This window comes from Leopardus geoffroyi, chromosome E3 (genome assembly GCF_018350155.1).
Source record: "Leopardus geoffroyi isolate Oge1 chromosome E3, O.geoffroyi_Oge1_pat1.0, whole genome shotgun sequence".
Taxonomy (NCBI): Eukaryota; Metazoa; Chordata; class Mammalia; order Carnivora; family Felidae; genus Leopardus; species Leopardus geoffroyi.
Genome location: NC_059340.1, coordinates 14,381,316 through 14,405,036, shown reverse-complemented (window position 1 = coordinate 14,405,036; position 23,721 = coordinate 14,381,316). Strand labels below are relative to the sequence as shown.

Below are 23,721 nucleotides of genomic sequence, written 5' to 3'. Positions count from 1 at the left end.
CGCCAGCTCACCCAGCACCAGTTGGGCTCGATTGCCAACTTGTCATATGGCCTGTCCCAAGATGCGGCCTCTTAAATGTCTGACTTGACCATCCCCTGCAGGCCACGGCTCCCCACCTCCACTGCCCGGGTCACCAAGGCTTCCAGGGTCCTTGTCACCTCCAGACCCTGAGAGGGAAGAGCTGGAGAGTCAGCAGGGGCCGATGGCCAGGATGCTTCCGTAGCATCCACCCCTCTCTGAACTCCTCCAAGAGTTCAATCTAAGCCTGATCTAAGCCGTCACCACCACCCGCCTGGTGCCCCTGGTGGTTCCCTAGTACCCCCAGAGTCAAGTCCCACACTGCTCAGGCCAGCATCGTGGCATCATCTGAGAACTTGTTAGAAATGCAAAATCTCCCCTCCCACCCCAAGCCCCCTGACTCAGAAGCTCTGGGGGGGGGGGGGCCCAGAAGTTTAGAAGCCAGAAGGCTTTCACAGGCCTTCCAGGTGATTCTGCTGCACCATGAAGGCAAGGACCTGTGTCTTGGAGCATGCCTTCTCTGGCCTTGGGAGACCCACCTCTCCATCCCCTTCTGCATGATCTCCCAGCCAGCCCTCCCCTCTCGCAACTCTGAGCGCCAGCCATGCTGGGCCGCCTTCTGTGTTCCAGCCCCCGGGCTATCTTGTTCTTTCCACACTTCCTATGCTATAGAGTCTCCTGTCTCTTTGTCTCTTCCCTCAAGTGGAGCCCATCTGAGAGCAGGGACCAAAGCAACCCACCGCCATATACACTCGTGACCAGCACCTGCGGTCAGTGAGCGAACTGTTGAGCACCTGCGGTCTGTTGAGCGAACGGATAAATGGACGGAGACACTCCCTGGATTCGTTAGTCCCTAATGCCTTTGCTCGGAGTGCCTCCCTGTGGAGAGCCTGGTCGCTCTCCTGCTCCCCACGCGTGCTTTTAGCCAAGTAAATCATCTTGACGTACATGGGTTGGGTTTGAACGTAGAGCACTTTAGTCAGGCTGGAGGGCATGGGTTCTCGTCTGCTTTGCTCACAGGCACTCGCTCCTCTGTGCCTCAGTTTCCCCATGCTGCCTGTCTACCCCCCAGAAGCAAAGGGCTCAGGATTCGATCTGTCTCGCAGTACCCATTATCCACCTTCAGAGGACCTGTCACACACTGAAGGGATGCTGAGGGTCTGGACTATCAGAACTTCCTGCCATGGGGCAGCCCGCGTGGTTCAGTCGGGTAAATGTCTGGCTCTCAATTTCAGCTCAGGTTCTGATCTCACGGTTCATGGGATTGAGCTCCACGTTGGGCAGCTCAGAGCCTGCTTGGGATTCTCTCTCTCCCTCTCCCCTGCTCGTGCTTGCTCCCTCTCCCTCAAAATAAGTAAGTACACTTAAAAAAAGGGAAAGAACTACCTGTCATGATGGTAGAGAGAACACAATTCCTCTCCTTCCAGGTATTGGCTTAATGGGAAGCAAAAGTGCCAGGAACAGAGGAAACCCATGAGCCATAACGAATGCCTGCCTGAATGTGCGCGCGTGACTCCTGAATGTGAATTGGCAACTGAATGTCTTTGGGTTCACGGAACAAGAGACGGACCAAGGGAGCTGACGGGGCATTTTGTCCAGTGTCTTCCTATTACAGAGGAGCACACTGAGATCCAGAGAGAGGGAATCACTGAGTCTGGCTCAGAATCACCTGTCTGGTGCTCCACGAGGACTGCATCATAAATGTTTTCCCCGTTTGTAGCCTGCCTTTTATTCCTATTAGTTGACATAAAAAAATGTCTTAAACTTTTGTGAATGTCAAGTCTAATGACATTTTTGGGTACGTTTTCTCCCAAATCTCAGAGAATTTCTGCCAAGCTCTTTATTCACACACATGCACACACATACATACGTAAACACACACGTATGCATACATGTGCGCACACACCTTGGGTTAGCACAAAGTTGCCGAGGGAAATTCATTGACTAGGCTCTATTTTCACAATGTTGGTCGAACGTGTTGCCCTTTTTGAGTTATTCTGTGTTTTCCTGAGAAATCGGAGAAGGCGTGTGTTCTCTGAAATGTTACTATCGGCACGTTTCTCTTCCCCAGTTAGCGCTTAGCTCTTGTACTTACAGACCCGGTCACACTTACCACCCAGCTGGTCCTTCGGGATGAACATGTCAGGCATGTTCTCATGAGGAAGTCTGTTATTTCTTTGAAGTACGTGTAAGTGGGCATATTTAGTTATGATTAGAACGTATGCCCATGTGGCAGATACTTACCTAATTGCACATGACTCTGAAATGTATTCACATTCTCTATCCGGTATGCAGTGTGCCCATTGATCCTCTTAATATCTGTGCTGATGCAAACACTCATGAATCTTTTCCCAACTGCTATGCAGGAACAACCAGAATGCACCAACCCCTGCCCTTCTCCTTAAAATCTCAGAACACAGAACAGCTACGAAGTAGAGAACAACAGATGCCCCACAGATCCTCTGGAGGCTGGTGATTTTACTCCCCTCCTGGTCAGAGATGGGCTCCTACCTGGGGTCCCCAGCCATGGCATGGGTACAGTATTGCTGTGTGGTTCTCCAGTGGCCCCTGGTCCAAGCAGACGTCTTTAGCCTTGTTGTTTCGAAGCTGTAGGAATAGGCAAAACATCACCCATCAGAGCTCATCTGGTGGAAATTCCGCTGCCCAACCCTTGTTCCGCCATGACTTGGTTCGGACTTTTCTGTGAGGTGATCATTTTGGCAAGAAAGACAAAGTCCTTCAACGGACGGTGTGGGCATGAGTGCTCTGCCTGCGACACCCCTAGCCCCTGCTGACACACAGCTCCCCCGTCCCCAGCACAGAAGAGAAGCCTAGGGAACATCTGGACATAGGAACACTAGTTACCCACTGGTTATCCAGAGTGGGCCTCGACACCAACACTGCTTTTAATAACCCCGGGAATCATGGGTCAGTTTCTGAAGTCACTGCTGGCATGGAGGCATTAAAACCAGTAATCCCCAAAGCAAACAAAAACCCTGCCGCCGAGCAACAATTTATGTATATATTTCTGTACTTATCTACATATTCAAAAAATACTTACTGGATGCCTAGACGGTGGCAGGTACCATGCTAGGTGTTTGGAACGCATCTGTGGCAGAACGGACCGAAGTCCCCAAGACAAAAGCCCAGAACCTAGCTACGCACATCTCTCTGGGAACACGGAAGAATTTGTCTCGTTGGAACCTAGACTGGTGTCCATCCCACCCGCCATGTTGCAATCTCAAACCGGTGGGAAAAAGTTGTTGGTCTTACACTCGGTCTCCTCCATGGAAACCAAACTAACCAGAGACAAATCAAGAAGGGAGGCAAGGGGCACTTGGCTTCTGTGCTTCCAAACTGTGTTTAGGTTCAGGCAACTGAGCAGAGTTTCACTGCCTTTTTTTTTGTTTGTTTTAAAGATTACAAAAATAACCCCATCCTACTGAGATATCTCGAAAACTGTAGAAGAAAGTAACAATCGCTCACCATCCTTTCCCAAATTTGGTTAATTTTTTTCCCTAATTCTGAGACAATTTCGTTTTGTTCAAGTTGGACTGTAATGAGCAACTGTGTAAAGCTTGTTCACCCTTCAGGTTTTATTAAGAAAATAATCCTAGAACTGCGGTTACGGTAGCAGAAGGTAGAGCTGCCTTAATGTTCTTAAAACCTGCCGTCCAAATCCTTTCCAGGAGCTTCAAACTAATTTCTATTCCCATCCACAAGGTATGTAAATACTTATTAGTCCTGAGTTTCATGCTTTAAAAATATTGTGTTGGTCAAAGTATACAAACATCCAAACTTAGATGCTGGGAACCTAGTGCACAGCATGGTAATCATAGCCAATAATACTGTATCACATACTTGGAAAATCACCCAGCGATTAGATCATCTTAAATGTTCTCATCACCAAAAAAAGAGATGGTAATTAGGGGATGTAACAGAGGTGTTAGCTAACTCTATGGCAATAATCACTTTATAATATGTAAGTGTGTCAAATCAACATGTTGGACCCCTTAAGCTTATATAGCTTTATATGTCAATTATATCTCAATAAAGCTGGAGGGAAAAAAAAGAAAGCTGCTTGGAAGAAAAATTCTAAAGAAACTGGCGGGGGTATTGCTTTAAACCCAAGTTACCAAAAATGTATGCAGAGGGGTAGAAGTGATGAATCAGATATGTTGCACAAAAGGTCCCAAGCAAGAGATCTCTGCTGAGTCACCTTGGAGCCCCGTGCTGTGTTTTAGTTCTTTTGTAGATGCTTTGAGGACACGCTCACTGCCGATGCTTTCAATGAGGCAAAGGATAAATTACGTGGAAAAAAAACCCAAGCAAACTTCTGAGTCAAAAAGTAATTCAGAAGAATTAAGATGTTGAAAGTGATAACATCTACCAAATGTATTTTGCTTATGTCTTTTTTTTAATGTCTACACAAGAGCAATATTATAAAAATGTGTCCAATGGAGTCTAATGAAGCTTTTAAGAGAAGTATAAAATAAAAATTACAGGTGATAGAGAATATTGTTTTGAGAGGTGAGGAAAGACATTCTTGTTTTTATGAATTGACAATTAATAGGAAATTGGAGAGTTTCAAGTGTAGCAATTCTTTCCCTTTTTAAGAATTATCTGCTTATTTCCCCATTGGGATCTCCGGTGGTTTTATTGTAGATTTAGAAGCACTCCTAATATATTAAGGTATTGTTTTTATGGCATATTTGTTCCCTATAATGATTTCAGAATGCCAGGCTTTTCAATTTTGTCTGTAATGTTTATGCAAAGAAATCTATTATTCAGTAACTTAATAAATATTAGGGAGGGCCTCATATGTGCCTGGGACTGTGCTAAGTTCAATGAATGCAAAAATAAACAACACAGTCCTTGCCCTGAAACAGTCCATGGTCTGGAGAGACAGACACAGGAAGAGCTCATGCAAGACTGAATTTTTGCCAGGACAGCAACGAAAACACGTCCCCATTCCATCTGTATATTATTATATTGCTGTATATTATTATGCTGCACCTGTATGCTTTATGCATACCGTATGTGCATGGTCTTTCATATAAATAATGGTAAGAGAATAACAAAGATGAGTAAAATCAAGCAAGGGGCAGAGGCACTTCAGGCCACGAGGGCAGTATGAGCCAACCACAGAATTTTGACCAAAGACCCGGTGAATGTTTTTGTGCTCACTGAGTTGCTTTTACATGTGGAAAAGCAGTACATGGAAGAATCAGGACATAAAGCGGGCACATGTCTTTCTTTAAAAATTATGTTAAGGCAGGGGCGCCTGGGTGGCTCAGTTGGTTGAGCGTCCGACTCAATTTTGGCTCAGGTCATGGTCTCACGGTTCAGTTGATGAGTTCAAGCCCCGCATGGAGCTCCCCGCTGACGGTGCGGAACCTGCTTGGAATTCTCTCTCTCTCTTGTTCTCTCTCTCTTCCCCTCCCCTGCTTGCGCTCTCTGTCTCTCTCAAAATACATTAAAAAATTTAAAAAATCACGTTAAAGCATTCCAGCTAATAGAGGTGAATAGACATTTAAAAAGCAAGGGAAGGTGGCTTACTCTGTAAGTGGGCTTGGGCGCCATCGCTGTGGTCAGGATGAAAAACACTGGGGCTGACACCTGCTCAGACATGTCTGTCTCCCTCTGTCACCATGCTGGGGTCTGGGCATGGCAAACAGGACTGCTAGCAGTAAGTGTTAAAATACAGTTGCCTGAATAATCGTACATCTTGTTACTGAAATGAATTTAACCGTAAAGCTATTCTGAAAGGTATAAAATGGAAATAAAGGAAAAGAATGTTTGTGCCCCAAACCCCAGATAATATTAGCAAAGGCTGAGAAGTTGATGAACTTTCTCAGTCAAGGAGAAAGTGTGTTAACGTTCTTGTGTTACATGCCCCCTGACCCTTCATTTTGGAGACTCGGAGACGAATTAAAAACAAAACAAAACATTAGAGGTAGCGCAGTTGCTGGATCGTAGGGTTGTTCTCGTTTTAAATTTTAAGGAACCGCCATACTGTTTTCCGAAGCGGCTGCGCCAGTTTGCATTCCCACCGACAGTGCAAGAGGGTTCCTCTTTCTCCGCATCCTCAAACATCTGTTGTGTCTTGTGTTGTTGATTTTAGGCCATTCTGACAGGTGTGAGTTGCTATCTCATTGCATTTCCCTGATGATGAGTGAGGTCGAGCATCTTTGCACTACTAGGTACAAAGAATGCAAAAATGCTAATTTAAAGGGGGTACCTGCACTCTGATGTTTACGGCAGCACTATCTGCAACAGCCATATTATGGAAAGAGCCCAAATGTCCATCGAGTGATGAATGGGTAAAGAAGGTGTGGTAAAAAACACACAATGGACTATTATTCAGCCATAAAAAAGAATGAAACCTTGCCATTTGCAACAATGTGGATGGAGCTAGAGGGTATTAAGCTAAGTGAAATCAGTCTGAAAAAGACACACACCATGTGATTTCACTCACATGTGGAGTCTAAGAAACAAAACAACACAGGGAAAAAGAGAGAGAGGCAAACCAAGAAACAGACTCTTCACTATAGAGAACAAAGTGATGCTTACCAGAGGGGAGGGGGATGGGGGGTGGGGGAGGGATGGGGATTAAGAAGGGCACTTGTTGTGATGAGCAACAGGTTCAAAAACTAGAACCACCCCACGATCCAGGAACTGCATTGCTTCTAACGTTTTTTGAAAAAAAAAGAAAAAAATTCATCCCTGAGTCTCCAACATGAAGGGTCAAGTGGAGTGTAATATAACCGGGTCGAATCACTATATTGCACATCTGAAACTAACATTACACTGCCTGTGAACTAACGAGAATTTTTTAAAAATCTTTTATTTATTTTTGAGAGAGAGAGACAGAGACAGAGCATGAGCAGGGGAGGGGCAGAGAGAGGGAGACACAGAATCTGAAGCGGGCTCCGGGCTCCGGGCTCCGAGCTGCCAGCACAGAGCCCGACGCGGGGCTCAAACTCACGAGCTGTGAGATCATCACCTGAGCCCAAGTCAGACGCTTAACCGACCGAGCCACCCAGGCGCCCCTGAACTAACGAGAAGTTAAGTAAAAACTTAACAACAGAACGTTACAGGTTACCAGAATGCAATTAACAACGAGACACAGATAATTCACGTGACGAGGACGTTTTTTTTAAGCCAAGAAACAAGCCCGCTAAAAAATTGGGAAGGAGCAAGGAGCATTAAACCCAGAGATATTCACTGGCCTGGGGAAAGACTCTCAAACAGAATTGTACATGAAAACCGGAGGACATAAATTGCAAATATAGTACGATATTCACTCTGCCTTCTTCTTTTTCCTGTTGCTCGGGGGCCTGGTGTGGTGAAAAGAACCAGTAGGAGGGAGTGTTAGAAATAGAGTTGTCTAAATAATGGTAGATTTTGTTACCAAACTGAATCTGATTAGTTTGACTTCTTTCATTTAATGCTATAGTCCATATGAAATATATTTTAGCATATGTTGAGCTCAGCAAGCCGAGAAGGAGTAATAAAAGCAAATGCCCTAAAATGTTAACAACTGATCATATCTGGGAATTGGGATTTGGAATAACTTTTGTTTCATCTTTATATTTCCTATAGAGTGTATGCACTGAATTTCTTACTTAAAAGAGATAGAGAGATTTGCAAAAACAAAAGCCTCCCCTTTCCCCCAAACCAGTCTATGATTTCCACGTTGACTCCATGGCCACCCCACTGTTCAGCTCCAGAGACATCATTTACATCGTACTTCATGTGAATGACAGGCCCTGGAGCTGTTCAGTGCACAGCCTGTGGAACTGGGCCCTGGCCATCGTCTTTCATTTTCCTGTTTTTATTCCTTATTTTTTAATACTATTTTCCTCCTCATTAGGGTATTATCATATAAACATTAGCAATAATTGGGAACACATGACAAACTACCCTCACAAAAGCTGCCTGTCTCTCCACCCAGAGGTAACTACAACCCGTGTCTCCATTTCCCCATGCTATTTTCTCACTTGCTTTCAATCTAAAATAGTAAGTAGCTAATCCAATTTTATAATCCTGACCTTTTCCTTTTAAGAATTAGACTATCAACATTTCTCTCAAGTCATTAAACTTTTGTACATACCTTTCGACATGGCTGCAAATATTTCAAACGATTAATATGGTATATTTAACTAACCTTCAAGTGAGAGTCAAATTTTTTGATAAAAAAAAAAGTCACGGAGCTGAACAATTACTCTCAAATCTTTGTGCTCATTTCAAAGTATTTGCTTAGGATAAGGGTAGAGATGAGAGTGTGACTATCATTAAGCCTTTTAATCCATGTGGTTCAAACTGCTATTTAAAAAGCTTGTTTCAATTTACACCCTCACCAGAGGATCTGTGATTTTTCATATAACCAAGATCTTACTGGCAGGATGCCCACATGTATTCCAAAAATGAACCTTTGTTTATTTGGCAGAAGCACAAAGCTACCTCAATGCATTTTAATGTCTTCGATGATGAAATCAATGAAAAACGTCCATGTTTTTCAACCATTTGTGTTTTCTCTTATACTTTGTTTTTCTTTGGGGGTGTTTTAGTTTCTTATTTAAATTAATTATTAAGATGTAATTCAGTTTGTGGAGCTCATTAGATATTATTTGCATTGTCCATTCATCTATACTATTCTTGTGGTTTGGCATATTGTTTCTCTATTCAGCTGATGTATAGATTATTTTAATATTTATAAGCTCGGATCCATTACCCTTTACTTTTGCGTTTTCTTCCAAGGCTTTCATTCTTAGGAAGCTCTGGCCCTTTCAGAGACCAGCTGCACATGCATTTCCGTATGGTCCTATTATCATTTCTTTCATTTAACGCTAAAGTTCGTCTGAAATACACTTCAGGATATGGTGAGCTGCAAGGATCTCAATTGTTTTCTTCTCCAAAGAACTAGGCAATTCACCCAATTGTCTTACGAATAATCCGTTTACAGCCTGTTGTTTTTCAATGCCTCCTTTTATTTGACCTTACTTTGATAACCCTAAACCCCCAGACCACACTTTTGTTTTAAAGAAGAAAAGATAAGGCAATTTGCACCTGTTAATAGTCACTGCTGAGTGCCAGCTACTGGTCTAAAAACTCAACATATCCCGGCTCGTCTCACCTTCCCGATAGCCCTGTGCAGTGATTCAGTCTTCACGCGCCCCTAATCACTATATGGACTGTGCCTGCAAGGCACATGCTTCCCATTCCAGATTCTGGCTCCAGAGGGACACCTTGCCCACACCCTGACAGTTTAATCTGGCCCTTATTTACTTCCCATAAAAGGTATCGGGCATGAAGCGGGGAAAATACACAGTTACAGAAAAAGGAAACACTGTAAGTCAAAGAGAGCCTTAGCTTCAGCCGCAAGCAGCTCTGGGAAGCAGCCCGAATACTGGAGCTAGTGGGGGTGTCACCAGTGGGTCTGGTGCATCTGGCGCCCTGCGCCCTGGCCTCACTCTGTGCCTCATCCAAACACACAACGGAAGGAAGTAAAAAGAACATACACAGCATGTTCTCAGCGGTGGTGCTTACGATATTGAAAAAAATAGAAATAACATAAATGTCTGTATTATCGAGCAAAACACGGCACACAAAGGCGGTATCACGCACAGGTATTACTAAGGCTGCAGAAATGACACAGATATTCCTTGTATGTTATGATTTCAAATTATTACACACGTGGACACCATGGCTGCAGCAACACATAGATACAGATGTGTTTGTAAAAATATACATGTGTGTGTATTTTTAGTAAAAAATGCACACACGGACACACACACAAAGACCACACATCAAAATGTACGTATCACCTACGAAGTCAGAATGCCTGTGTCCAAGGCCGGCTTCATGACTTACAGCCTGAGACCTTCGGTAATTATTCAATTCATCCAAGTCTCAGCTTCAGCTTCCTTATCAACAACATGGACATAATACTCATAAAGGGAGGGTAAAATGAGTTCGCAGGTGAAAAGCACTTAGAATAGTGCCTGGTGCATCAAAAGCTCTTGTACGTGTTCGCTGCCCCTTATTAGTATTTTCAATTTTTTCTGAAATGCATACTAATGGCCTTTGTAATAAGAGAAAAGTCTATCTATTTCAATGTTTAGAGAGTTGATGTTATCTCATCATAGAAGATCTAAGAGCGTCTGTCCTTTTGTTGGTGGCAAGGGGTTCTGGCCGCCAGCACTGAGCAGTGGACAGCTCCTGTCACTGCCTGTCTTTATCTCCAACTTCCTGCTCAACGTCCCTCTTACGGGTCCCAGGGGACCTCAAAGTCAAAATGTCCCAAATAGAACTGATCATGCACTCTACACCCCAGACAGAACAGGTTACCAGAGCCTCTGGTCCCCCCATTGTAACATTTATTACATGTGTCCCCCCACCAGCTGGCGAGAGCCTTGCTGCCAGGTCTGTAGCTCCGAAAAACACTCAGTGAATGAATGAATGAATGAATGAATGGATCTGTCCTCTATTTTCCCCCATCAGAGCAATCCCCAGCCTACTGCACAGCCATCCAAGCTGAGGGCATGTGTGGTCTTAATTACCTCCCCATATGCAATGGTGTTATTGTATCTTCTCATTTCTGGGTAAACGTGGTCCAGGTACCACTGGAAATTCCTACACTTTAAACTTTTCCTCAAGGCTCTTCTTTCGGAGACATCACCGATGTCAATTCCTGGATTCTGAAAGTAGAGAGAAGCAAGGGGCATTAGTGACTGGGGAGCTCTGGCCGGAGAAGAAGGTGGGTGGCTTTTGAAGAAAGCCATCAGAGAGAAACCTGATGTCCTGCATCCTTGCTTGGGAAGTAGGTTTAAGGGGACTCATTTGATCCCAGAGCCCCAGGCTAGACTATGGTCCCCTGAGTGCAGTACGCGGCCCCCCAAAGGAGCCGTCCTTATCATCACCACACAAAAGGGATCCTAGGACGCACTGATGTTGACAACCCATGTTCCCAGCATCTTCCCTCGTTTCCTCAGTGACTCTCAGAGCCAGTTATTAGAGGAATTATTTGATTAAGACAGGAAAATAAATGCCTATAACCACCTCCTGTCTTTCTTCTCTATACACGTGTGATTCCCCCCTTTGCTGGCCCTTTGTGAAGTTCATTATACACCGAAGTGAAAATAATTTTCCATTGCAAAGCTTGTAATGATGTTCTAATGAATAATTCACTCTGCTTTTACAGAAATGAACCTGTAATGGGTTCATTACATGCTGACAAGGGAAAATAAACTAGCTGAAATAGGACTCCACAGGCTCCGCCGCAAGATGGCCGCGAACCAGGAGGGACAGGACGCTGTCTCCACAATGGCGGGCAGCCAGGCGGCGGCTCGGGGGCCAGGGGGAGTTCATATTATTTCGTTAAGATTTCTCCTTTCAACAGCCAAATGGTGGTGTTAAAGGAAACCCCCCCTAAATGTGCATCGGAAGATGGCCAGCCGCCTTGAGCGCTTATGACCCTAAGTCACACTGCCACTGTAAATTCACAAACGGGAATAATAATACCGATTGCACTGATTTCACAGGGCTGTGGGGAGAGTCGAGGAAGGACGTGAGTTCACAGCCCTGCCCTGCCATGTGCTACACGTAGGACCTTACGCAAGTCACACGTCACCTCCCAGAGTTTCAGTCTACTCACCTGTAAAATGGACGTCATAACAGGTCCATATCAAGCTAGCATGTATTGAGCCCTTCACAGTTGCTATACTCTAAGCCTTGTTTTTATCTTCACAAGAGCCCCAGGAGATGATGAATGTCAACAATCCCTGCTTTATAGGCAAGGAAACTGAGGCAGAAAGTTCTTCTGTCATGAGGTCGTTACGGGGGCGCTAAGTGAGATACTGCTTAGGGAGTAGGTTTAAGGGGACTCCTTTGATCATACTTCCTGAGTGCCAGGGACATAGCCAGGGCTCAGCAAGGGGTACCTATCTTTATATAAATGACCACATGTCAAATCACTTCTGGTTTAACAGCTACAAAGTGCTATTATGGCCAAAAGGGCTTCAATGCTTGGGAACATTATTTCAATAACTGTAACAACATGATACAAATTCTTCACTTTTACCCTCTTTATCTAGAAATCCTACACACATTCTGTTGCTCTGGGCTCCCGCCTCCTGAAACCTGAAATCTGCCGGTCCTCAGAGGGAACAATTCTAGGCGACTGTCTCAGGGCATGGCTGAGACACCTACAGGTACTCTGACTGAAGAGATAAACCCAACTTTGGGGGGTCACCCCGCTGTGCTGTGGATCTAAGTGCATTACATGCACCTAGATTGATGATTTTGGTACTCTGTACTTAAACTGAGTACTCTAGTACTTAGATGGGGGTACTTTAGTACTTATTACTTAAGCGAGTACTTTAGATTCAGTTCCCCCAGTCACCTTCAGAAGGATTTTCTAGGCAAGGAGCCTCAGGGACGGAGGCAGTAAATGGATTTGTTCAAGACTGCATAGCTGGTAAGCGGCAGAGCAGGGATTCCAACCAAATCAAGGCACAACCATCACACAGTACTCCTGTCAGGCTTTGGCAACACGGGGGTTTTCTTAGGCTGTATTCTGGAAAGAATATGGAGGAGACTTGAAGAGCCATGTAAACTGGTAGGGGTGTATGTCATGGGGCAGGTGGAGCTCCGTGGGAGGGCACAAAGTGAGGGCAAATCATGGAGTCGTTGGTTAAGAAGCTTCCAGAACACCATGGACGTTCAGGAGCAGGGCATCCGGATGACTACAGTATGGCTGGGATTAATTCAATAAGACCCTTCTACTCTTTGTAACTGGATTTCGAGAGTTCCATTGTGCCAGGCCCCACGTAAAGCAGGGTTTCCAACACCTGGAGATCTGTGAACCCCTTCAAAATGCTCTTACAATTTTGCAAGTGTAAGCATCTTTCTGAGGAGACACCATCAGTGACCTGACAGGATCACTGGTCCAGGGTGATGGGGAAGGGCTGCTGGGGCCCTACCTCCAGTGGCAGATTCCACGCTATGTACACGTGAGACTTGTAATCATCCATCCAGACCTCAGCAACCCGGAGAGCATTCCTCTTGGTGTAGAAACCGATGTTGCTGTTGTAGGGTTTCTTCTTCCGCTCAATGTGGGCCACCCGTGAGCAAGGCAGGACCTCCATGCTGCCCCCACAGAGCCATACCTGGAGGAGGGAGGACTTGATCAGCCTGACAGGGAAATCCCTAGAGGTCACTGCCCCTCCCCAAGGCCCAAAGGTAACGGTCAGGGGACGCAGCATGGGTGAGAAGTACATTTTAATGTATTTTGAGGTTGGTCTGTTACTGCAATGTAGACTAACCTAACTAAAACAGGTGTAAAAGAAGGCTTGGGAGACTTTTATAGATAAAATAGTTTAGGATATGAAAATAGAGCTCTGGGTAACTAAGGCCCAGAGCCTTAGTTAGGCGGCTCCTGGTGACACATGGATTTTCTTAAGCTCTTTGTAGCGCACAGTTGGCACCCATGGAGGTTTTCTTTCCCACCTGGCTGAAGTCAGGCCTTGCAGACCTAGAACAGAAAATTCAAACTGAAAAGCAAACCATATTTATTCATATCGGCACCAAGGGCACAACAGGCTACTTACGCATCGTTAATATGCTCTATGGAGTCCTAAGGGCACAGATGCCCAGCCTTCTGGAAGCATCTGCCCCAATGGTATCATGGGCGGGCATCCCTTGTTGTTGCCGGAATTGGAACATGTGGGTGGAAGGCTGATATGGTAGTTGCCTTTGACGGATACAAAAGCCCAAGGAAGTGACACCTGGCATTCTCTGCATGGGCATGGCAGGCATCCAGGCCCAAAAGGCCCTGCTTGTATGGAAAAGCTGAACTGTCCAACTTCTCTCAGTCCCAGGCAGGCAAAGCAAAGCACTCCTCATTGTCAGGAAGGACTACTTTGTGGAAATAAACGTCCTGGTGCTGGTGGGGAGGGTGTGCTGGTGAGCTGACCCGGTCAGCACAGACAATGTATATGCTCACCCCAACCTGGGATACTTCAAGCCCTTCTACCTTTACTTTCCCAGACCCCCTTCTTGAGGATACTGGGACCCTCCTGCAGGTTTGTACACCATCCTTGGATCTTCATTGATTGAATTTGGTGGCAAGATCCATGCGTGTGTGGTCTTCTGTTTCTATTTCCCAACTCTGGCTGCACCATAGGGAAATGATACAGATGGAAAATTCTGCCCATAACCATGAATCCTCACCTTCAAGGAGGAGACTGTAAGCTAAGGGTTTGTTTGGTAGACAGTGAGTGGTCCAGAGGAGCTTGATTTGGGGACCTGACAATTAGGTTCCCCTTGTGTCGTCATGGCAGCTGCTGACAGTGGAAGGAAGCCATGTCAAGGAGGCAAATATAGCCAATGCCTGTAGGGAATGGGGGCAAGAGACCTTACCAGGTAAAACCAGGTAGCTGAATTTCTGGGGTGGGCAATAGGCAAAGATACAGAGTGGCACAGGTATGTGGCATTGCGCAGTTTCAGGATTCAGGGAATGAATGGAAAGACATCCCATATTCATGGATTGGAAGGCCCAATATTGTTAAGACGGCAACACTTTCCAAATTGATTTAAAGACAACACAATCCTCATCCAAACCCCAGATGGCTTCTTTGCAGAAATTAGCAAACTAATCCTAAAATACATGTAGAAATACAAGAGACTCCAGAAACCTTGAAAAGAGCAAAGCTGGAGGACTTCCACCTCTGATTTCAACTTGCCACAAAGCTACTATAATCAAGACAGTGCGGTGCAGGAATAAGGATAGACGACAGGATAGAACTGAGAGTCTAGAAATAAACCCTCACCTCTACAACTGACTGACTTTCAACAAGGGTGCCAAGACAATCCAACGGGGGGAAACAGTCTCTTCAATAAGTTGTGCTGGGACAACATGCCAAAGAATGAATCTGGACCACCACATCACAACATATGCAAAAAGTAACTTGAAATGGATCCAAGACATAAATGTAAGAGCTAAAACTGTAGAACTCTTAGAAGTAAACATAAGGGCAAATTTTCATAACCTACGACTAGGCAAATATTCACCAACTGATAAAAGGATTAACAAAAGATGGTATATCCATACAATGGAATATTATTGAGCAACAAGTAAGTGATACACTGTGGATGAACCTTGAAAACATTATGCTAAGGGAAAGAGGCCAGTCATAAAGGACAGCGTACTCTATGATTGCATTTATGTGAAATGTTCAGTATAAGAAAATCCATACAGACAGAAAGAAAATTAAGGGTTGCCTAGGACTAGGGGTGGGGTTGGAGGAAGGTAGAGTGGGGATGGGGTTTCCTTTTACGGTGATAAAAAAAAATGTGCTAATATCAATTGAGGTGATCACTGAACAACTCCTTGAATATACTAAAAACCATTGAGTCGTGCACTTAATTTTTAAATTTTTTTCATGTTTGTTCATTTATTTTGGGAGAGAGAGAGGGCATGAGCAGAGAAAGGGCAGAGAGAGAGAGAGGGAGGGAGAGAATCCCAAGCAGGTTCCACGCTGTTAGTGCAGAGCCCAACGCGGGGTTGGATCTCACGAACTGTGAGATCATGATTTGAGCTGAAACCAAGAGCTGGGTGCTCAATCGAAGGCGCCTTGGAGTTGTGCACTTTAAATGAGTGAATCATAATGGTATGTCAAGATCTCAACAAAGCGGTGACAAAAATAAACAGATAGATAGAGAAGTAATTCCCCGAGAGATGGGAAAAGAAGATTCAAGGGGTAGATTCCAGTTTGGGAAGCTAAGGAGAAATAATGCAATCCAAAGCAGAGTTGTGTGAAAACCAGTTCCGGAGTAGGGATGACGTGTGCAGGTGTATGAGGGGCCTCAGAAAAAGCCAGAAACCCCGTAACAAGAACGGAGGTTCCAGGCGGGAACAGAACCCACAGGCAGACCAACTTGGTGCCAGTCTTCTGTAAGCAGTCCAGACCAAGGTCAGGATAGACCAAGATCGGGATTGTTCCAATTGTTTCAGGTTGTCCCTAGGGAAAGTTGTTTCAGAGGTCCCTTGCTAGGAGTCGGCTGACAGAGCAGAGGGTCCAGGTCAGACCCCAAGCCTCTTAAACAAGAGTGGGAGATGGTGTGCCAGCTGGGAGGCAGGCCGCACAGCACATCTGTCGTGTGTAGCAGGGACCGTGGCTTCCTCTCTTGGACTCTGTCATGTGGATACCAGTTGGCATACTCATGGACACCAACTCAGAGCCACTTAGGTTTTCCTGTATGGTCTGGGGAGAGGCAAAGGGTTCTCGGACTGTTTAGCATCTTGATGGTACAGAGAGCCCTCTCCTGGGCCCAGCAAACCTGGAGTGAATGACCAGTGTCAGCACTGGCCCGGATGCCTGTAACATCATCACAGACCTCTTCTGCCTGGAACACATTCCTGTTACCATCCTGTGCCAGCCTGGCCTTGGTCTACACCTCAGTCTGTCACCTCTAGTGACTCGGACTGGATTTAGGGTCGTAAGCACGAGCAACTAGCAACAGCAGATCTTGTATGAGACAGAAAATGACAGCACTGAAACACACAGGCTGCAAACTACTCTGGAGATACTGGGCAGAGGAGGTAATTTAAAGTTAGGGAAGAAATAAAGAGAGGAAGGAAGGAAGGAAGGAAGGAAGGAAGGAAGGAAGGAAAGGAGGGAGGAAGGGAGGAAGAGAGAGAGAGAGAGAAGAAAAAGAAGAAGAAGGAGGAGGAGGAGGAGGAGGAGGGAGAGGAAGGAAAAAACAGAAAAGAAAAAGAAGAAGAAAGACACACAAACACCCAGTAGGTGTGGGAGGCAAACTGAGCACAGTCCTTTGGGCCTTGAGGAGCAGCCCTAGCCTCCTCTCTGCTTTATCCTTCCTCCATCCCCCACTTCCACAGACCCTCCACTCACAGAGGTGAGTGTCTTCTCTAGGCCTGCTCCAAAACGTAGGACCAGCCAAATCCTTGCAACCAGGCACCAACACCAAGTACCTCATGAAATCCTCACAGATGAGGAAACCGAGGGTCCAAGAGGTTGATTAAGTTGTTTACAATCCATAGCCAGTAAGTGGGGGACCCAGAACCACAACCTAACCCCGGGCCACACCAACAGGCCAGCCCTTACTCAGTGGGCACCTGCAGCTCTGACCCCACCAATCCAGGGGGAGCGGGCCTGCGGTCATGGATCCTCCAGAATTTCCTCAGCCACAGCTTGCGCCTCTGGACCCGAAGTGGCACCAACGATACCCTCAGGGTTAGGGGTGTCATTGTTAGGGGTGCCAAGGTCAGCCTCCTGCCGCACAAAGCCCTCTCCAGTGCGAGGCAAGGGGAACGGAAGGAGCCGGTGGGTCAAGTGATTCTCAAGTCTTGGGAGGCTCTTCTCCAAGTTGGCAGGAGTGGTCACAGCAGAGCTCATGAGCTGGCCCTAAGTGTTGACAGGGTGACGTGAAGTCTGTCCGTGGTCAAAAGACTGGGTGTTAGATGGTAGAAGTGAAGCCATTCACGGGGGTAGACTGAATACCTTAGAAACAAAGCGACAGGTTAACTAAGGCAGCTGCTGAGGGCTGATCCAGGGGACTGATACTCAGGCAGTTTCCTACTCTACCTGAGAGCTATGAAAGCAAAAAGGTAGCTCCATAAACGGAGCGATCGATTCATCCTTCCGCCAGACATAAGCACTAGCTACACGCGTCCCAAGTACAGCTGCTCCCGAGGAAGTTATCTTTCCTTCCGTTACCGTCTGTTGGCCCAAATGGCGAGGTTCTATGGAGACTGGGGGACATTATACCAAGGGAAATGAATACGTAGGTGGGGATGAAAGGCTGATGGGCACATCTGTGATGCCAGGGAGGAAGCAGAGAGGAAACGACCATCCTGGAATAGCACTCCAGGCCCGGAGGTCCTCCCCAGAGGAGGAGGTAGGCCCTCCAGATGGGCTGGAATGGGCCAGGAAGATAGCACAGCCCAAGCTCGGGGACAAGTCCTGGTGGGATAGAAGCCATAGCAAGGCTCTTGGTGACCCTCTGCCTGGGAAGTGGTGGCCATCAGGAGACGTGCTGACCCCAATAACACATATTAATTAATTCATAGTTATTCATCCAGAAAATTCCACTCAGAGCCTACTTTCCAGCATGGGAATGTCATGGAGAGTGTCGAGGGACAAGTCCTTGCTCTCACGAAGTTGATGATCTTAAAAGGGAAACACATTAATTAAATAATCACAGGCAGATGTGCCTTCTCAGAAGCAGAGCCAATTCCAATGAAGGAAAGCAACACAGTGCTGGAAAAACCAGCATCCAACAAAGGGACAGGCCCTTAGGCTTAGGGAAAGCATCCCTGATGTGGGGCAGGTAAGGTGAAATCAGAAAGCCTAGACTGAGCTAACCTGGCTAAAGAAGTGGGCTAACTGGACAAGAGCCCAAGCCCAGGGGCAGCCAGCACAGATGCAGTGGCCTCGTGGGGGGGGGGGGGGGAAGTCTGGGTTCAAGATGGCTGCAACAATCTCTCCCACGCTCCTTTGCAATGTGGATTTTTTGCTCCTTCCATCAACAAGTTGGATCGACTTTCCCTCCTCTTGGATCTGGGCTCGTCTTCAGACCTGCAGTGGTGAGTAGAATGCGGTAGAAGCTTTTGCACTCTCCAAGGCCAGGCCTTGGGAGGGTTTGCAAGTTTTACTGTCCCCCTCTTGGGATTCTGAGTCCACCACGCTGTGAAGAAGCCGGGAATGAAAGACCATGGGGGCGAAGGGGGTCCAGCCTGGGCTCACTCACGTGCCCGGAGCTTCAGCTGGACGGGGCTCCTCCGGTCAATCCACTGGCTGACCACCCATGCGTGAACGAGCCCACCAATGCTATGAGGGGCACAGGAATCGGCCAGCAGACCCCAGCCTAGACTGCCAGACTCCAGAATCAGGAGCAAATCAATTGTTCTTTTAAGTCACTAAACTGTGGGCTTACACAAACAACTGGCATGAATGGAATATTCAAGGAGTATTCAAGGAACTGAAAGAACAGCCATGCGGCTGCGTCAGGGCAAGGGTGGAAGAGAGGAAAATAGCATGAAATAAAGCTGGGTGGGCAGGCAGGGTTTGCACCAGCCGGGCCTGCAGGCCACGGGAAGGAAACTGATCTTCGTTCTAAATGAGACACCACTGAAAGGTATGAGTTTGAAAACGTGAACTCTGGCTGAAGCGTGGGAAACAGATTAGCAGGAAGGCGAGGGGAGGCAGAGGAGGCAGGAGGGTCTTAACGTCACTGCCGGGAGAAATGCTGGTAGCTTTGGCTAGGGCAATGGAATAGAAGCAGATATGTTGACAGATTTGAGGCTTTTTAGCAGGCAAAATCTTGAGCAACGGGTTGGATATGGCGGAGACAAAGAAGGATCAAGAATGACTCCTAGGGTTTTTGCTTGTGTAGTTGGACGTAGGGTGGTAGCATCGTGCCCTGGGCCAGAAAGCCTGCCCAAGGCTCTGGAAGAAAAAAAGCATCACAAGAGTCTTAGGCGGGACACGTCCTTTCTGCTTAGGACAGTTGATACCCTGGGGGAAGAGGACACTATGGGAGACGGATGTCAAAGGGTGCCATTGATTTCTGAGTTCTCCACCATCACTCCAGGGGGAGAGTCTTCGAGGGTGCGCTGGCTTAATTCCATCTTTTGGTGAATTTCATTCATTCAACTCATATTGTCTAACAAGTATTTTACTAACTCATTAGAGTCTTAAAGATGATGGAAAGTATGTCATCAGACTAGGCAAAAGTTGGTATTTCCGGAATCATGCCTGGATCTCAGCCGGTCTGGCGGTCTCCCTGAATGCCCCCTGTACTTCCCAGAGTCTCCGTCTTCCCTTCAAGGGCAGGACGAGAAGCTGGCCTAGATTGCTGGTTCCCAAACCTGGCTGTTCCTCTGAATCCCCAAGGGATGTTTTAAAATAACAAACGCTTGGATCCCACCCGAGACCTATGAATCACATTCTCTGAGGAGAAGCTGAGGGACTACTGGGTGGTTTAAAAAATCCCCCAGGTGATGGTGATGTGTCCAGGTTTGGGAACCACTGGCCTAAACTCATTTCATGTCTTTTTCTGAGACTGTGGTTTTATGACTGGAGGCAAAGAGAAGGTAGGATGTGCCTGGCCAGAGCTCAGACCACTGGGTGATGGCTCCAGGAACGCTGGGGATCTAAAGTTCCAGGTATTGCCCAGACCATGCTCTCCCTGGTGCCTCCATCACCAAGGAGCTTGGACGGTAAGGGAGCAAAGTCAAGGAGCCGGAAGTCACCGCCTTGGTGGAGGTGAGCAGCCGTGGAGGAGGCCAGGAAACATGGCGGAAGCCAGGAGCTAAAGCCAATGTGGCTGATTCATTTATATCACCTACTGTAGGCAGTGGCCTCTAAACATTTTTGATATATGTTCTCCACCGGAAAAAGAACAGTTGAAGGCCAATATGTTGACTTTATCCATTTAAAAATATATGCCCGTGCTACGTACTGATGTATTTTACACACGATACATTTAAGGGCAGAGACATTTAAAAATTATACTGCCATGGAGGTGCTAATGTATTCCCCTCAGACCCCAGTGGATTATCCTGTGTCCATCCGGCTTTGGAAACCACTATGAGAATTCAAGTATTCGAGGTCTAGGTCCCATTCCACCATTTTTAGAGGGCAGCTGTTGCTCAAAGCAGCAGAAAGTATTGTTCAGGAACGAGTAGGTTTGGAGCCAAAGTAATCTAGTGAGAATTTTCAACCGTGACACTAGAGTGTGAACAGCGAGCGCCATGATAACATGAAAGCTACTTGTCCCGAGATGCCCCAGGTGCCATCTGGGGGCAGCTGTCTCTGGAAAAAGCCCTGGATGGTCTTACAGGGTCTTACAGGGTCTGCACCTCCATCTCCCCCACCCCCTAGTCATTAAGGTTCAACAGGAAGCTGCCGGATCCAGAAAGAAATCCGGGTGTCATGCTCAGCACTCACCTCCCCAGACACTGGTCAGTCCGACACCAAGTCCTGCAGACGAACGCCTCTTAACTGTGGCTGGATTGTAGCCACTTCCCCAAACACCCACCACGACCACCAGACCACCGGCTCCTCCGCCACCACTCCAAGCAGCCACCACCTGGACCGCGGCACCCACGTGCCCATGGCGCCATCCATCTGGCCTCTGCTCAGCAGCCAGAGTGCCGTGATCCGATCACGTCATTCCCCTGAACGCTTCGTGGGCTCCCACTGCTCTGAGAATGAAGTCCAGAATCCTAACATGGCTTTGGAGGACTCCCGTGCCCGCCTCACCCTCGTGTGCAGCTCCCCCACAGCGAGCCTTCTTTCTCTTCTTTCATGTGCCACAGTCCTTCCAGCCTTGGAGCCTTTGCTGAGCCCCCGCCCGGGACACCCTTTCCTTCTCTGCCTGGTTACCTCTTCCTCCAACTTCAGCCTTTAGCTCAACCGCTGCTTCCCCAGGGAAGCCCCCCCATAAAGGCAGAGCCCCCTACTGCAGACTCACGTAGTACTTGTACACACTTGTGCAAGTACAACTTACCGCAGTTGTGATTTTGTGAGTGTGTCATGCACACACACAGTGGGTGTGTGAGAGTATTACTCTCTCTTTTCCTTACTGGGCTGTTAGCTCGTTGAGGACCAGACCCATGTCATCCTGTGTCCCCAGTGCCCAGCGCTGGGTCTGGCACATCAGTCAGCACCTGACAAATTCTTGTTCAATGGGCGAATGTGAACGTACTAATGAATGCAGTGGGGACGGAGGGCGAATTCGTAGGATGGGTCTAGAGAGAGGGCATGTGACGGGGGGAGGGAGGGAGGAAATGGAGGGAAAAAATAGAAACGGTCTAGAGATACAACATAACAGGCACAGAAAGGACAATCAGGTTGACCAAGGGCCTTTATTATAGGACTCAACACCAGGAAGATCTGAGTCTCCCCAACTTTTCGGCCCACAAACCCAAAACCACCCTCGTGCTTCTGGGACTGCGGTTCCTTGGCACCCTGGCTAATAATGCAAAGCTACCCTGGAGTAGTCACCACCAGCCGGCCCAGTCCAGCCTGGACACCACCGGGAGGCATTCTCTAGCACAAGCTGAGAAATACTGAGCAGGTATCTGGTAAAGGAAGCCCACGGGCTCCATTTCTCCCAGAATTTGGGCACACTCACTCTACCCCACCTCACCCCCCAGTTTCCTCATCTATAAACGAGGGGGGGGGGCTACTTCTGAGCCTCTTTTGGCCCTGGTGTTAAGCCTGTGACTCCCTACACCATAGACCACAGGCCCAGGGTTCAGGGTCAGGGTCATCACCAGTGGAGGGCACCAGCTTCCTTATGCTGGCCACCCCAGCGTTGACCTTCTTGGGGAATAATATTGAGACTACCAAGAAGCCCCCAACTAATGAATTCAGGCATGTTATCTAGACCACCAGTTTATCTCTGAATCAGATCTCCAGGCTGCCTTGGTGCACCCTCTATCACAGGCAGCCTCTGGGCACGCACCGAAGCTGGTTTTTTCTCCTCGTGAACTAGTCGACATCCCCCGTGCCACTTACTGAACACATTTCTTGGATGGCACTTCCTTGTATTGGCATAGGGTGTGACACTGACTCTACCAGATCTCAGATCTCAACTAGTGCTGAGTGGGGGCACCTGGGGTGGCTCAGTCAGTTGCGCATCTGACTTTGCAGGGTTTGGTGTGGATATGGGCATATTTTCGTCTCCCTTGGGTATACACCGAGGAGTGGGATTGCAGAGTCGTATGGTAACACCACGTTTAATCTCTCCAGGGGCTGCTAATCTTTTCCAACGTGGCTGCACCGTTGGACATTCCCACCAGCAGTGTCAATTCTCCACATTCTCCCCAACCCTTGCCATTGTCCATCTTTTTGGTTATAGCCATTCTGGTGGGCGTGGAGTAGCCTCTTGTTGTGGTTGTGATATGCATTTCCCTGACGGCTAATGATGTTGAGCATCTTTTCACGGGCTTATGGGCCATCTGTGTCTCTTCTCTGGAGAAATGTCTATTCAGACCCTTCGCCCAATTTGTAACTGGGTTGTTTGTCTTTTCAGTATTAGTAGAGGCCGTGTGGAGGAAATGAAGTTGGCTTCCAGTGTCATTTCACTCCCTCTCCTTGCTTTCCATCATCCAAATGCTCTAGGGTTCAAGGCCTCTCAAATCAGTCCTTCCCTGGGTAGAGCTGCCATGGAGATGGCCATGAGGTGCAGAAAAAGAACTGTGCAGCAGAGGCTGGTGTTCTTTTTTTTAATGTTTACTGAGAGACAGAGTGTGAGTAGGCAAGGAGCAGACAGAGAGGGAGACGCAGAATCCGAAGCAGGCTCCAGGCTCGGAGCTGTGAGCACAGAGCCCGACGCGGGGCTCGAACCCATGAACCGCGAGACCATGACCTGAGCCGAAGTCGGACGCTTCACCGACTGAGCCACCCAGGCGCCTCCAGAGGCCAATATTCTCGTTCTACCTCCTCTGAGGACTAGCTGTGCGATGTTAAACAAGTCCTTTTCTTCTTTCCTCCCAGGCTTAAGGCATCCTCGCCTATAAGATGGGAGTTGTACTACCCACCTGCCTGTACCACAGAGCTGTAATGAGGGCCTACTTGAGGTTATAGAGGTAAAAATGTAGGGACACCGTAGAGCCTTCCAGCCCTTCAAAGGGAGATCAGTGATGTAACTTCTGGGCTTGGACCC

At 47.3% G+C, this 23,721-nt stretch overlaps 1 protein-coding gene across 2 annotated transcripts in view; it reads right to left on the bottom strand.

The window, feature by feature from the left end:
• Positions 1–23,721, bottom strand: part of GALNT17 (polypeptide N-acetylgalactosaminyltransferase 17) — a 446,893-nt gene that overhangs the window by 25,621 nt on the left and 397,551 nt on the right. For both annotated transcript variants that reach the window (XM_045461501.1, XM_045461502.1), the window contains 3 exons: positions 13,005–13,190; positions 10,584–10,721; positions 2,530–2,625 (listed from right to left, as the gene is read on the bottom strand). In XM_045461501.1, the coding sequence (XP_045317457.1) occupies positions 2,530–2,625; positions 10,584–10,721; positions 13,005–13,190 (420 nt within the window). The remainder of the gene's footprint in view (positions 1–2,529; positions 2,626–10,583; positions 10,722–13,004; positions 13,191–23,721) is intronic.